Consider the following 15966-nt stretch of genomic DNA (forward strand, 5'->3'; position numbering starts at 1 on the left):
GACCATGGATGTTGCAGAACATGCTACAATGCACAAGATAGGCCTGTCCCCCTAATCCCTGGCAACAAAGAATTATCTGCCTCTAAATGTTAAAAGTGCTAAAATTGAGAAACTCTGATCTAGACAAATGAGTACCCGTGTGTATACTAGGAGAATGCTCACAGCAGCATTGTTTATAATAGTCCTAAACAAGAAGTAACTCAAATGACCCTTATGCCCATCAACAGTTGAATGGACAAATATATTCCTGTACGTACATTCTCGTATGTACATTCAGCGGTATATTTTATAGCAATGAAAATGAATGAGGTATAAACATTTATAAAGAAATACAAGAAAATGCCAGGCACAGCAGCATGTGCCTATAATCCCAGCTACTTGGGAGGCTGAGGCAGGAGGATTGCTTGAGCCTAGTAGTTTGAGGCCATCCTGGGCAACAGAGTGAGACCTCATCTCTAAAAAAGTTTAGAAAAAAAAAGTACAAAAAAGTGTTTCCATAAATTTCAGGACAGTGGTCACCTGTAGTGGAAAAGTCACAGGGGATGGGGAGGGGGTAAGATTAGGAAAGTACACATAAGAATCATCTGGGTTGCTGGCAATGTTTTATGTCTTGAACCGTGTGGTATTCACTTTTTAAAAACTGCCTATTACTTTTATTTATATTTCACAATAAAAAAGATAAAAATAAAATCTGTCAGTAATTACAGAATTTATTCTTCCATTATGCTACCTACTCTATCAGGTCATGCTCTTGTTTGTATCTTCAAACTGACCATACAGTCTTAGGCCAGATGGTCATTCACTCGCTCAGTCAATCAACAATATTTATTGGACATCTACTATAAGCCAATAACTGTTTTAAACACTAGGAATACATAGATGGAACAAGATAGACATCTTGCATTCCAAACAAAAAAGTAAAAAAAAACAATACTTTTGAAGGGACCTAAGGATTTTGAAAAGAGAGTTAGAGGAGAGAGTTTGACTGAAATGAGAGCAACTGGAGTGAGATTTTAGATCGAACGGTCAGTGAAGGCTTTTGTAAAGATGACATTTGAGGAGATAACTAACCTGTATCAAGTGAAGGAATGGGCTGTGTGAAGTTCCGCAGGAAGAATATTCCAAATGAAGGAAGACGTTGTTGTGGCTCTTAAGTAGGAAAGTATTACTATTTGGCATGTCTGAGGAACCTCAGGAAATAAAGTATAGCTGGTGTGGTATGAGAGAGAAGAGTGGTAGGAGATGAGGTTAGTGTGTTCTCACTTGGCAGAAGGGACAAAAGGGCAAAAGAGACTGAACTCACTTTCTTAAGCCTTTTTATAAGGGCACAAATTCCATCCATGAGGGTAGAGTTCTCATGGCCTAATTATCTCCTAAAGGCTCCACCTTCCACCTCTCAATACTATCACATTGGTGATGAAGTTTCAACATGAGTTTTGGAGGGGACGCAGACATTCAAACAATAGCACATGGAGACGAATTTAGGCAAGATAATGGTGGTTATGAGGTGGAGATGGTGAGAAATGGATAAATTCAGGACTTTAGTTTTGTTTTTGAGACTTGGTCTTGCTACCTGGGCTAGAGTGCAGTGGTGTCATCATAGCTCACTGCAACCTCAAACTCCTGGGCTCAAGTGATCCCCTTTCCTTAGCCTCCTGAGTAGTTGGTGGCTAATTTTTAAATTTTTTGTAGAGACAGTGGTCTCACTGCCTCATTCAGGCTGGTCTCAACGCCTGCTCTCAAGTGATCTCCCCACCTCAGCCTCCCAAAGTGTTGGGATTACAGGTGTGAGCCACCATGCCTGGCCAGATTCAGCATTTATTTTAAGGTAGAGTCAAGCATATTTGTTAATGGATTACAAGTGAGATATGAAGAAAAAGGAAGAATCAAGGATGAGTCCTAGGTTTTTGTTCTAACAACCAAAGGGATAGTAGGAACATCTGCAGGATGAGGAAGACTGGAGAGTGAGTACTTGAATCAAGAGGCTTATTTGGGCCATATTTAAGTTGTGTTGCCTATTAGGGATTCAAGGGGCGATGTCAAGTCAGCTGTTGAATATACTCTTTCTTCATAGAGTTAATGGGCTGGAATTGAAGATACTGGAGTTCCCTTCAACCATATTAAAAACATCCAACAAATTACTGGTTGATTTAATAAATTATAGGGTATGCATACAATGCTATCTCGTGAATTGGTATGCAAAGATAATCAGTTTTAATTGAAAAAAGTAGATTATAAAATAGTGTGTATCATTTGCCTCCATTTTTAAGAATACATTATAATATATATTTTGTTGCAAACTTGAAGCAGATAGACTGGAATATGGGAAGTGGCTACTTCATGAGCTGGGATTAGTGTGGTTTTATTCTTTTTAGTTCTTGTTATAGGTAGTGTAAAAATGGTCTTCAATAATCATCTATTACCTGTGTAACCTGTTTTTTAGATAAATAAAATCCATGAAGGTCTCTTTCAGCTGGGCAGTGTGTGGCTGGGTAATGTCAGGTGAGGGGCATCAAGGTGACCAGGCTGAGAGGACGGACCAGATGCAAGTAGGCAAGGCTGAGAGGCAGGGTCCAGGAGCTGGGGGCAAGGGTGGGCGGTCCAAAGGGCACCGCCCCTGTCGGTCACGTGCTCGCTGGCCACCAATGGCCTCCCCCGAGCCCACCTTGGGGACGGGGCGGGGCGCCCGGCTGGCGTCACCAGGACAACGGGCGTCGCCGGCGCCGTGTGACTTCGGGCTGTGGACTCGCTCGCGGCTCTTCGGCCATGGTGAGTCTGGGGCCCGCGTCAGCCCGGCCGCCCCGCCCTTTCCCTCCGGGGCCGGGTCCCCGCGCGGCCGCCCGCTGGGGTCGGGCAGGCGGCCCCGGGGTCGCGGAGAGGCCGGGCCGCGGCCTGTGGGGCTGCTGGGCAGGGCAGGGCTGGGCGCGCCCGGGGGAGGGGACCCCTGGTGGGTCCCGAGCGCCCGCCTGCTCGGGGGCGACCGCGACGCGGCGTGCTCTGCTGGTGGAGTCTGGGTCACAGCCCGGACCCCCACCCAGGGGACCGCCGGACGGCGTGACGCTATTTGGCCCGAGAGAGCCTGGGAAGCCACCCAGGGAGGGTGTGGTTAAAAAAAGAATGCATACGAATACCACATATTTATATTTACACTATATTGCAGGGCCGTGTGCTTCCAGTCTTGTTTCTATGCAGTTACATGTAAATAATACACATCATTTGTGTTTCTTTCAAAATCGTCATTCTGTTAGGTTTTTTTTTTTAACACGTGGAAATTTAAATTCGTAAATTTTGAGACCCCCCCCCTTTTATTTTTTTCAAAAACAGGGAGCTAGAAGGTTTTTTCTGTGTGCAGCACCCCCACTAAGGGATTTAATTAATCCATAATTAGTACACTGGAAAGGTCTTAGGAAATCATTACCTTTGTTTAATAAACTTGAGAGGGTGTAGGCTTACCACCTGGTCCCCGGGAAGCTCGCGTTAAAAAGCCGACTTGAAGCCTTGGCTGAGGGGCAGGCTTGAGCAGACAAGGTTCAAGGAATTGCCAAACCCAAGGTGTGATTTCTCCAGAGGCCTCCAAGGGTTGTAAAAGAAGAGAGGAGCTGGGCTCCCTGCTTGGGGCCACACCCTTGCTTAGAATATTTGAGGGGGTGTGGGGATGGGCCATGAGTAAGAGGAAAATGCCTACTTTTAAGAAACAGGTTTTTGTTTTTGTTTTTTAAACTATTAATTATTGAGTGGAGATACTCTCCTTGTCTTCAGGGGTTAGTGCAAGTGCTGATGAGCTGAGGAGGCAGGGTGCTCCTCAAGTGCCATTTGGCCTGTGGAGGGAAAAAAATCTACCATTTGGAACCCTGGCTGGCTCTGTTTTTTTCTTTAATAATCAAGGAGCCGGGTGATGTTAAAAGAAAGTGGATGGTCTGTACTGACTCTGGAAAAGAAGCTCCAAAGTGTGCGGCCTGTTGGTAGCGGGAAAAGAACATCACTCACAAATCACAGTACTATATAATGCCTTTATCTTGTACATGTTTCTTTTTAAATTCTGGATTGTTTTTTTAAGTGACAAAGTAATAGCGCCGGTAAGTTTCAGAAAGTGAATTTTACAAAAATCTAAGTGTTTTAAATATTTCATTAATTTATATATGTGAGCAAAGCCCTTACAATTATAGCAAGGAGAAAGGATTTCCAGGAATTAAGTTTTCACACCTCTCTGAAGTCTCATATTCCTTCTGTTGTCCATTTTCCTTTTCTTCTTCCACCCCTTCCATCCTGACCTACAGCCCACCCTGATTCACTATTGTGAATTTTAGAGTTTTGCTTACTCCAAAATAAAAGCATCTGCTGTACTTTTGTGCTAGAGGTTGCCTTACTGAACTTAGAAATGCTTTGCTTTTTGTATATTTTAAGCATTTGTATATTTTAAGCATTAAGCATTAAGAATTTAACTCAGAAAAGAGGTTTTATTGATTGATAAGATGCCTAGACTTCCTTTGATGGAACTGGGGGATGGTTGGTATAGGAAGGAGTGGGATGAAGAGGTTGCCTATGTAATCCCCAAAACTTTATTTGAGATCACATTACACTTCCTTCAGTGCTTGAATCTAAACATACAACTTTAGTAGTTGATATAAATGACTTTGCATGTTGATTTTGGAACTCTGCTTAACTATTTCTCAATGAAAATTTCTTCAAGTAAACCATTTGTTTCTACTGCCTCGGTAATAATAGTGACAGCTAACATTTATTGTGTGTGTACTACGTGTGAGACATTTTTCAAAGTGTCTTAAAACTGTCATAACAACCCTGTGAGGAAAATACCATTTCCTTATTTTAGAAATGAGGAAACTGAGGCACAGAGAGGTAAAGTAACTTGCCCAGGTCACCCAGCTCATAAATTAGCCAAATTTCAAAACCAGGTAGTTTGTCTCAGAACCTGTTTATGGACCGAACTGTAATATATAGTGTATCATTACATGTTCTCCCATATATATATGTTAGGAAATTAGTTCTCTTTCTTATTTGGAATTTAAGATTTTTGAGCACTTATGAATGACTTGTATTTTGTTCCTGGCACTGAGTTAAATGCTACAGAACGGAGTAGGCATGCCTAGCCTTCTCTCCCTTTCTTTTTTTCTTTCTCTCTTTCACAAAGTTAAAATGAAAAGGAATTAATGAAGACAGATGAATTAGATTAGGATTCTTACTCATGGCTATAATAGCATTGAGAGTTTCTCTTGTCACTTCAGTTCATGTTCAAGAATTGGCATCTGCTTTTTGTGAATCACAAAAGCAAGTGTTTTACATAAAGCCTTTTAGATGTGGGGAACGAAACTGCTTTTCGAACTTTTCTGAAATTTTTTGTGATAACTTTTAGATTTATTTTAGTTTTATACTCTACAATTGTTATAAAATGGCATCATGTTGAAATATCTATTACTTGTGGTCATCAAGTTTTTGTTATTTAATACTTTAGCTTGTAAAGCAGATTTATTTTTTGGAAATATGTAATAACACTGTATTATATAATTTTTCCATTTTAACTTATTCATCTGGACTTTCCTCCTATTTTGGTACTCCCTTTGCTGTATTTGTCTGTGGTTAGGAATTTGCAGAGGTATTGGGAAGCACAAGATGGAGGGAAATTTCACAATATTTGTTGTTTTTCACATTAAAGTGAATTTCTTAATTCAAGGTTTATAGGCAGTTTTGGTCTCTTTGTCATCACATGGTATAATTAATTGAACTTGTATGATATCTATGTTATTAGATCATGAAAAATAGAGGTTACTCTGTTAATTCTCCTACTCTTGACAATATCGATCTCCCTTTTTTCTGCACTGTTGTGGAGTGGAGAGTAATTTTTAGTAATTATAACAATAGACCTCTTTCCTAGAGTCCTTTCTCTGTGCCCAGTTGTGGGCTGATCACATTTTATCTCAGTCCTTCCAACACCCTATGAGATTGACATTATTATGCCCATTTAATAGGCCTAGATTGAGTAAGCAATTTGCAGTCACATAGTGAGTCACGTAGTGAATGGTTACATAGTGAGTGGCAGAGCCATCATTTGAACTCAACCAATCTGTTCCCAAAGTTTGGGATCTTAGCTATTGCATCATGGATTATTTCCAAACTAAAGATGGTGCCCACTGCCTGGCACAAATGTACCATACTGCGATTAAGAGCCTCAATGTCTTATCAGCTGTGCCAGCAGGCTCTTTTAAAATTTTATGACAAACTATTACAATGTTGTCTAATGCCATCCTACAGGATTTACTCTTTTTCTTTCAGAGCAGACAACCAAAGCCCAGGTACGGACAGCCAGCCATAGATTGGGTTACACTTTTACTGCTGCTCTCTGTACCTCACTTTGAGTCTTATGCTACTCTTGTAGTGTCTGCATCAGCTGCTGCCTCTTCAAGCACTGGGGTGGCAATGAGAGAGATGGGGATGCAACAGTGAGGTCTAGGGAACCAAAACAAGACAATGTTGGGAAGTTTTTGTGGCATCAGAGTCAAGGTTCAAACACAGGTTTCCCAGTTCTCAGTGCTGCTCCTACAGTTGTCTTTTGATTTTTCTGTTCTTTGCTTTTCTATTTAACAAATATTTATTGTGTGCTATGTGCCAGTCACTCTTCTAGGTAGTGGGTATTCAGCAGTGCATGAAACAGGGCAGGCTCTGCACTCATGGGGCTTACATTCTAGTGGCAGGAAGACAGATAATAAACAGATAAGGTAGTGAAAAGTGCTTTGGAGAAAAATAAAGCTGGGCAGGAGAGTGAGTAAAGGGAGAGAGAGGAGTTGCTTTTAATGTAGAGTGGAGGGGAAGGCCTCTCTGCTATGGTGACATTTGAGCAGCAGAGGTGCCATGGGAATGCCTGGAGAAAGACCATGTCAGAAAAGGGTACAAGTTGGCTGGGTGTGGTGGCTCATGCCTGTAATCCTAGCACTCTGGGAGGCCGGGGAGGAAGGATCACTCAAGGTCAAGAGTTTGAAACCAGCCTGAGCAAGAGTGAGACCCGGTCTGTACTAAAAATAGAAAGAAATTAATTGGCCAACTAAAAACATATAGAAAAAGCCAGGCATGGTGGCACATGCCTGTCGTCCCAGCTACTCAGGAGGCTGAAGCAGAAGGATTGCTTGAGCCCAGGAGTTGGAGGTTGCTGTGAGCTAGGCTGATGCCACGGCACTCACTCTAGCCTGGGCAACAAAGCGAGACTCTGTTTCAAAAAAAAAAAGAGAAGAGAAGAGAAGAAAAGGGGTACAAGTTAAATGTCCTGAGGCAAGAACATGCCCAGTGTATTGGAGGAACAGCAAGGAGACCAATGTGTCTGGAGTATAGTAAGACCCAAGTAGTTAAGAAGGCCAGCTCATGTAAAACTTGTAAGCCAGGTAAAGAACTTTTACTTTTTTTTTTTTTTTTTTTTTTTTGAGGGAAACAGAAGTGGTTGGGAGGGTTTAAGTAGAGGAGCAGCATATATGACATATTTTGTAGGTGGATCATTCTGGGGTAAGGGTGAAAGGAGAAAGGGCAGAAGCAGGGTGCATATGGCATTATTGTTACACTAATCCATAGGATTAGCTGATGGAATGGTTATGGAATATAAAAAGAAGCTAAAGGACTATTTTTATGATTTGATATTGAGCAAGAGGAAGAAGGAATTGCCATTTATTGAGATGAAGACTCTGAGAGGAGCAAGTTAGGAATTGGTTTTAGACTTGATACATTTGAGAACCTTATTAGACAACTAAAGTGACATTTACCACATGATTAGGCTTTCAGAAACACTGTAATGTATGCATTTTAAAAACAAAGACTTCATTGAATCTTGGAGTGTTAGAGTTGAAAGAGACTTTTGAGTTTATCTAGCACAACCCCTTTTACAAACTAGAAATACTGAGAGGTTAAATGAGTTGCCCAGAGTCAAACAATTTTTACTACCTGTTGTGCAGCATAGAGAACCGTAGATTTGGAGTCATGCAATCTAAGTTTCAATTTTAGTTTTTCTGTTTTTTAGCTCTGAATCTTGGTTGAGACATTTATCTTTTCCAAGTCTGTTTTTCTTCTATAAAAAAGGATAATAAAGACTTCTGCTTTCTGTTAGGATGTTGAAGCTGCAACAATTACACATTAGTGCTCTCACACTAATAGAAAAACTAGAGAAGCTACAAAATCGTAGTTCTTTAAAAATCTGCCAGAGAGGTAAGGACACAAAAAAATCTAAACAAACTAAAATCCAGAAAGTAATGAACCCATCCCAGAAAAAAAGAGACACATAGCTACTTTCATCCATGGTGGAACAGCAAGAGGAAGAATCTGTCATAGACAGTTAAAGCGAAATCAGTGAAAATTTTATTGCATGTGGGCTGGAGTGACAATTTGGAATCCTGAGGAGTCCCAGCCACAGAACAAGACTACCTACCTGCCAACTCTTTCCCTTGGGCCTTCAATGAGTACATAGGAATAGGAGTTTAGAGGCCAGGGGAGGGGGAAGAGAGCTAAGAAGTCCCTTGAGGTGAAGCCAGCTAGAAGAAGCAGGACAAGAGAGTTAATATTACTAGAAGGGCCTGGTACAGGTAGCTTACACTTGTAATCCACTCTGGGAGGCCAAGCTGAGGAGGATCGCTTGAGCTCAGGAGTTTGAGGCCAGCCCAATCAAGAGTGAGACCCGTCTCTACTAAAAATAGGAAAAATTAGCTGGGCATGGTGGTGCATGCCTGTAGTCCGAGCTACTCCAGAGGCTGAGATAGGATCGCTTGAGCCCAGGAGTTTGAGGTTGCTGTGAGCTAGGCTGATGCCACGGCACTCTAGCCTAGGCAACAGAGTGAAACTGTGTCTCAAAAAAAAAAAAAAAAAATTACTAGAAATCCCTCTGCACTAGGGGCTTTTACCAAGTGTAAGGCTGGGGCTGCCACAAGCTGGGGACATTGTGAGAGAACTGAGAAAAATCCCTTTCTAGCTACCTTCTAGCTACCCAGGTTTTTTACTGTGGACAAAGCTATAGCTTTTGAGAAGGTAGAATCAGGGTAACAGCAGAGAGAGATCTCCCCCAGGGCACGGAAAGCAGAGGGTGCTACTGAAGAGCAAAGACAACTCCACAGCTGGCAGCAAGAATGTTAGGGAGGAGGGAGAGGGGGAAGGAGAGGAGGGTACATAGATGTCTCACAGTTCAGAAAGCCAATAGCTAGGTGGTAAAGCTCAAATAAATCTGTGAAGTTTCAACAGTGCTCCGATTCCAACTTCTCCCAAAGGTAAAGTTCTGATTTCACTCTAAAATCATTATAAGTCCATTATGAACTGAATCTAACTAATGCTGCTACAAATCTCAAATGCAGCTCAACTATAGATTAAAAGTATTCAGCCTCCACCTGCAGTCTCCCAGCAACTTAATTGAAGAGGGAGCTTCCCTATAGGAAGGTAAATTGCTGTTCTTTTACACACACTATCTGGCGTGAAATAAATTGTGAGACATTTAAAGAAACAAGAAAATGTGACCCTTGGTCAGGAGAAGAAAGAGACAATAGAAATAGTCTCAGTGATAACCCAGAATATGTTGAATACCATGGATGAATGGATAGAAAATTTCAGCAGAAAGGTATAAATTATAAAAAGAACCAAACAGAAATGACAAAAATGAAAAATATATCAGAAATGAAGAATTCATTTGGGCTTAATAACAGACTGGACACAGGAGAAGGAAGTATCAATAAAATTGAAGGCGATCAATAAAAATCAAAATCCAAGATCTGTGGGACAATACCAAGTTGTCTTGAACATACTTGTAATTAGAGTCCAAGAAGGAGAGGTGGGAAAGCAGGGATAGGAAATAATCTGACAAGATAATTGCCACAAAATTTTCAAAATTGGTGGAAAACAGAAACTTAGTTATCCAATATCAGCAAACCTGAAGCAGGATAAGCACAAAGAAATCTAAACTAAGGTACATCATAATCAAATTTCTGAAAATCAAAGCTTTTTATAAAAGAAATCTTAAAAGGAGGTAGAAAAGAAAAAATTACATAAAGTAAGGGAGAATAACAATATGAATGATAACATCTCATCAGAAACAGCGTAGGTAAGAGGACAATGGAATGATTTAAGTTTTTTGTTTTTTTTTAAAGCAAATCTGCTAACCTGAGATTCTACACTCAAAAATGAAGGAGAAATAAAGACATTTTCTGACAGAGGCAAAAACAGTTTGTCTACACCAGACCTATATCACAATAAATGTTAAGTTCTTTATGCTAAAGAAATAATAGCAATAATAAAGGAAGTAATAATAAAGGAAGCTCACATCTGAAGGAAGGAATGAATTGCACCGGGACCTTTTAAAATATCTTCCTTTTGTACATTTATTCAAAAAATTGTGGATTATTTAAAGCAGAAATAATAACGTATTATTGGGTATGTAGTATAAGTAGGAAGTACAAGTAAGCTATATGATAATAAGTGCACAACAGGCAGGAGAAAGTTAAATGAAGTTAGACTTGATAAAGATGTCCTCTAATCACTACAACAAACATTCAAGAAATACAGAAGTATAGCTATAAGGTCAATAAAAGAAATAGAATAGCCGGGCGCGTGGCTCACGCCTGTAATCCTAGCACTCTGGGAGGCCGAGGCGGGCGGATTGCTCGAGGTCAGGAGTTCGAGACCAGCCTGAGCAAGAGCGAGACCCCGTCTCTACTATAAATAGAAAGAAATTAATTGGCCAACTAATATATGTAGAAAAAACTAGCCGGGCATGGTGGCGCATGCCTGTAGTCCCAGCTACTTGGGAGGCTGAGGCAGGAGGATCCCTTGAGCCCAGGAGTTTGAGGTTGCTGTGAGCTAGGCTGACGCCACGGCACTCACTCTAGCCTGGGCAACAAAGCGAGACTCTGTCTCAAAAAAAAAAAAAAAAAAAGAAATAGAATAAATGTTTTACCAAAAAGAAGTCAAAAAAGCAGGATAGAAAATAAACATAAAGTTAGACTTAAATCACATCAGTAATTAAGACTCATCGACACTGCTTTGAATGTCAGGTACTATTTATGGCACTGTTTCCACTTTTGGTTTGCTTTGGTGGATTGTGGTATATGTTTTTAAAATTGAGATTAGTTATATACTATCAATTTCACCCAAAATGTACAGTTCAATGGGATTTAGTATATTTGCCAAGTTGTGTGACCATTATAACCATCTAGTGCAAGAACATTTTCATAGCTTCAAAAGAAACATCATGTCTATTAGCAGTCACTCTCTATCTCTATACAGAATCGTGGGCAACCATGATTCTGTTTTCTGTCTTCATGGATTTGCCTTTTATGGACATTTAATGTAAGTGGAAACATACAATATGTGGCCCATTGTGTCTGTCATCTTTCAGTAGCATAATGTTTTCAAGGCACATTCTTGTAATATGTATCAATACTTTATTCCATTATTCTTGCTGAATAGTCTACCACATTTTGTTTATTGATTCATCAATTGATAGGCAATTCAAAACAATTTATTTAGAATTGTTTCCAATATTTGGCTAGTATAAATAATGCTGCTATACAAGGTTTTGTATGGACACATGTTTTCATTTCTCATTGAGTATTGACTTATAAGAAGAATTGCTGAGTCATATGGTAATTCTTTTTAACCTTTGAGAAACTGCAGACTGTTTCCAAGTCAGCTATACCATTTTACATTCCCCCTAACAGTGTCCAACAGTTCCGATTTCTCCACATGGCTCACCATTAATTGTATCTGTCTTTTTTATTTTTGCCATCCTTGTGGGCATGAAGTATCTCTTTGTGGTTTTGACTTACACTTCCCTAATGACTAATGGTGTTGAACATCTTTTCATGTGTGCATTGGTCATTTGCATATCTTTGTAGAAATGTCTATTCAAATCCTTTGCCCATTTTTAAACTGGGTTGTCTTTTTATTGAATTGTTAAATTTTTCTTTGTGTTAAATTTTTTCTTTTTCAAGATTATTTTAGTTATTCTGGGTCCCTTGCATTTTCATATGAATTTTAGGATAAGTTTATTTCTGTAAAAAGGCAATTGAGAAGCTGGGTGCAGTGGCACATGCCTGTAATCCTAGCACACTGGGAGGTCGAGGTGGGAGGATCATTTGAGCTCAGGAGTTCAAGACCAGCCTGTGCAAGAGTGAGACACCGTCACTACTAAAAATGGGAAAAATAGCCAGGTGTGGTGGCGTGTGCTTGTAGTCCTAGCTACTCAGGAGACTGAGGCAGGAGGATCACTTGAGCCCAGGAGTTTGTGGTTGTAGTGTGCTATGATGATTCTATCGGACTCTACCTGACAATAGCATGAGACTGTGCCTCAAAAAACAAAAATCAAAAAAAACTCAGCTGGGATTTTGAAAGGGATTGCATTAAATCTATGGATCAGTTTAGGAAGTGTTGCTAACATAACACTATTAAGTCTTCCAGTTCATGAACATGATTGTCTTTCAATTTATTTAATTCTTTAATTTCTCTCAATAGTGTTTTGTATAAGTTTTCAATATGGAAGTCTTATACTTGTTAAATTTATTCCTAAGTATTTTATTCATTTTTATGCTGTTATAAATTAGATTGTTTTCTTAAATTCATTTTCAAGTTGTTCATTGCTAGGATATGGAAATACAATTTATTTTTATATATTGTATCCTATATCTTTGCTGAACTGCTTGATTAATTGTAATTGTTTTTTTGTGGATTTTTAGAATTTTCTATATGCAAGATCATGTTATCTACAAATAAAGATCGTTTTACCTCCTCCTTTCCAATCTAGGTGCCTTTTATAGCTTTTTCTTGTCTAATTGCTTTGGCTGGAACCTCCAATACAATGTAGTGTACAAATGGCTGTGTATTGCCATTTTTATTAAATAGTGATGGGGTATAAAATATTTTATATTTGAAGCATGATGGCTTCATGAAATTAGCATCATATCTGTAGGACAATTAAGACTGTTCCGATCTAGTATAAAAAACACCTAACTTTTTTTTTACATTGAACAACTGTTTCTCAACTTCTTTTTTCATTTTTTTCCAGGTTTTCTCAAACAATGATGAAGGCCTTATTAACAAAAAGTTACCCAAAGAACTTCTCTTAAGGTAAGTGTAGATAAATGTCAGATAAAGAGTTCAGATTTAATTCAATCATCAAGTTCCAAGACTATCTTCTTTCTCACTGTGAGTTCATAGTATAGAAAAACAGACAGAATTAGCCTAACTGACTTTTTGTTTTTGTTTTATAGAATGCTGTTCAGCTTGTTGTTAAATTTTACTTGGTCTAATCCAGAATGTACTAAGTATGTACATAGCATTGATCTGGATTCTTTTTGTAATGTGGTAAGTATTGTAATAATCTTCAGTAGGTGCCATTTTCGTTTCAGTAGATAATAATAATGAAGTTGATAATATGAGGAGAGATTATTGCTAAGGTTATGAGTTCCTGAAGTCATAAAGTTTTAGATGTTTTCTGACAAATGGGTTTTAAAATAAGTGCAAAATTCTGCTGTACACACTTGCTAATAAAATATAAAAAAAAGAAATTTAAAAATATAAAAATGAAGAAAAAAATTAAAGAATTACAATTTTTATTAAAAAATATATAAAATAAGTGCAAAAAAGTACAGTTATGATATGTTCTTAGTGAGTACTTAACGTGCCATCAGCCCCAAATATTGATATATTTTTATCTATTTTATTAAAGGTGTAAGTGACAATGAGTACTATAAAACAGGCTTTTGTCTTTTATTTCTGGTATCACTGAATATACAGTAAATCTTATTTTGGTTGTCATTTTAGCAAGTAAAGTTATCAACCAACGTTTATTGATCCTGAAGCACTGCACTTTTCTTTAGTGTTCTGCAATCATCAAAATAAATCTTATTTTAGTTTTGGATGTTGTTATATTATTTACAAAGAATAAATATATACATGATAATCTTTGAGTGGCATTTCTCTAACTCTGTTTCTCATATTACTGATATTCCATAAAACAAAAAAACAGATTTTGGCTGGGTGAGGTGGCTCATGCCTGTAATTCCAGTACTTTGGAAAGATCACTTGAAGCCAGGAGTTTGAGACCAGCCTGGGCAACATAGCAAGACACCATCCCTACAAAAAATAAAAAAAGATTAGCCAGGTGTGGTGGCACATACCTGTAGACCTAGCTACTGGGGAGGCTGAGGCAGGAGGATCACTTGAGCCCAGAAGTTCAAGGCTGCAGTGAGCTATGGTTGTATTACTGCACTCCAGCCTGGGTGACAGAGTGAGACCCTGTCTCTATTAAAAAAAAAAAAAATTAAAATAACAAGCAGGTTTTCTGATCAAGTAAGTATGGGAAACACTGGAATAACAAAACCAATTTCTTTATTGTAGGACCTCTCAGAGCCTTAATGGGCTAATTAATATGCATGGTGATGCTCCAAGTTGGATAATTGTGGAATTTCAAACTTACTGACCGTGGAATCCTTTTAATATTCCCTGGAAAATTTTTGGGAAATGCTGACATACAATAAGTAATTGACCAGATTACTCCATTCTCTGGCTGTACTAAATCTCATTTTCACATTTGGGGAGCAAGTATAAGTTTTATTTAAATATTAGGAATAATTATTTTCATTTCTTCCTGAGTTCACTGCAGAGTCACTTTGTTAATGCCAGAGATTACTCACTTTTGCTGTCATTAATTCTAATAGACTTTTTTCCTTGAGTCAGAAATGGGATGAGGACTTAGCTTCCGTTGTGACAGTGATCGTATTTCAGAGGCTTCACAGGATGTTTCATTAGCCATCGGTGGTTGTTTGACACTGTTGTCATGAACTCCTATTCAGTTAATTAAAAAAAAAATTAATGGAAGTAGGATTGTGTGGAAAATATTTTATTCCAATAAAACAAATATTTGTTTAGAGAGAATACTCTTTGGCATTTTAGATGATTTAAAATAAGAGAGTGGTAACAAGAAGGAATGTATGTTTATTATACAAACCCACAGGACCTTGATCAAAAGCACAGTAAGCTGTTGGAACCAACACGACTGGGTCAGGGTGGGCAGATTGTCACTGTACAACTGCAGGGGATTATATCTACACAGACTGGTGTCCTCTATAATTATGCAATGCTTCCAGTCTCAGTCTGATCATTTCTTTACAACAGGCATCGAGCTGTAATATAAATTTGGCATTCTTTAAGGAATCATAACGAGCTTCAGCAGAACCATGTTGGTCATTAAACACTATGGTGTGATTAAACTCTACCCTTCTTATGCATACAGCTGCTATCTGTGACTCAAGGCTATTAACTTAATGAGTTTTTTTTCCCCCTTTCTGGTAGTGTTGGCTTTTATATTCAGCCATGGAACAGTTTCTGTCTGTTGATACTAAAAAAATAAATGTAAGGAATTATATCACTTTCTGTGGTAGTGTGATTTCAGCACTGCAGTCTTAGAAATTTCAGTTCTTTTAAAGATCCACGATGGACTCAGCTGTTAAGAATGCTGGAGGTTGTCATCATTAGATAGAACTTTTGAATCATGCCACAAAGCTCATACATACATCGTTTTTCAGAAAGAATTGCCACTTGAGAGCAAATGTTCATAACATGTCTCATCATAGATTTACATTCCCACTTCTGTTCTTATTTTGGAGGCTGTAGGGAAATTTAAATTTTAAAGTAATGCCACTTTAGGTCTTTTCCGATTCATGAATCTCAAAATTAACTCTAGCTATGTATTTTAATTTTTAAATTTTGCTGGCCTTTAAATCATTTGTCATTTTATTCTCAGACTTTCCATTCCTAGTAATAGTAGCTCTTCCCTTTCTTAGCTACCCTTTCTAAACAAAACTTTGAAGAAGGGTTTGAGCCAGCTTCTGTAAGCAGCCATCTTCATCACTGGGTTATCCACAACAGTGAGTGCAACGAAGGCCCCGCCTCTTGAAGCTTTAGTCTTGATTATTTTCTGTCCTCGTAAATGTCTTCATA

General features: G+C 38.7%; 1 protein-coding gene across 1 annotated transcript in view; it reads left to right on the plus strand.

The window, feature by feature from the left end:
* The first annotated feature begins 2687 nt into the window (after positions 1–2687).
* The window catches only part of FBXL2 (F-box and leucine rich repeat protein 2), a 71049-nt gene continuing 57770 nt past the window's right edge, over positions 2688–15966 (plus strand). The window contains exons 1-2 of the mRNA XM_012769184.2: positions 2688–2769; positions 13031–13092. Coding sequence (XP_012624638.1) covers positions 2767–2769; positions 13031–13092 — 65 coding nt within the window. The 5' untranslated portion in view covers positions 2688–2766. The remainder of the gene's footprint in view (positions 2770–13030; positions 13093–15966) is intronic.

This window comes from Microcebus murinus, chromosome 1, assembly GCF_040939455.1.
Source record: "Microcebus murinus isolate Inina chromosome 1, M.murinus_Inina_mat1.0, whole genome shotgun sequence".
In the NCBI taxonomy this organism is placed as follows: Eukaryota; Metazoa; Chordata; class Mammalia; order Primates; family Cheirogaleidae; genus Microcebus; species Microcebus murinus.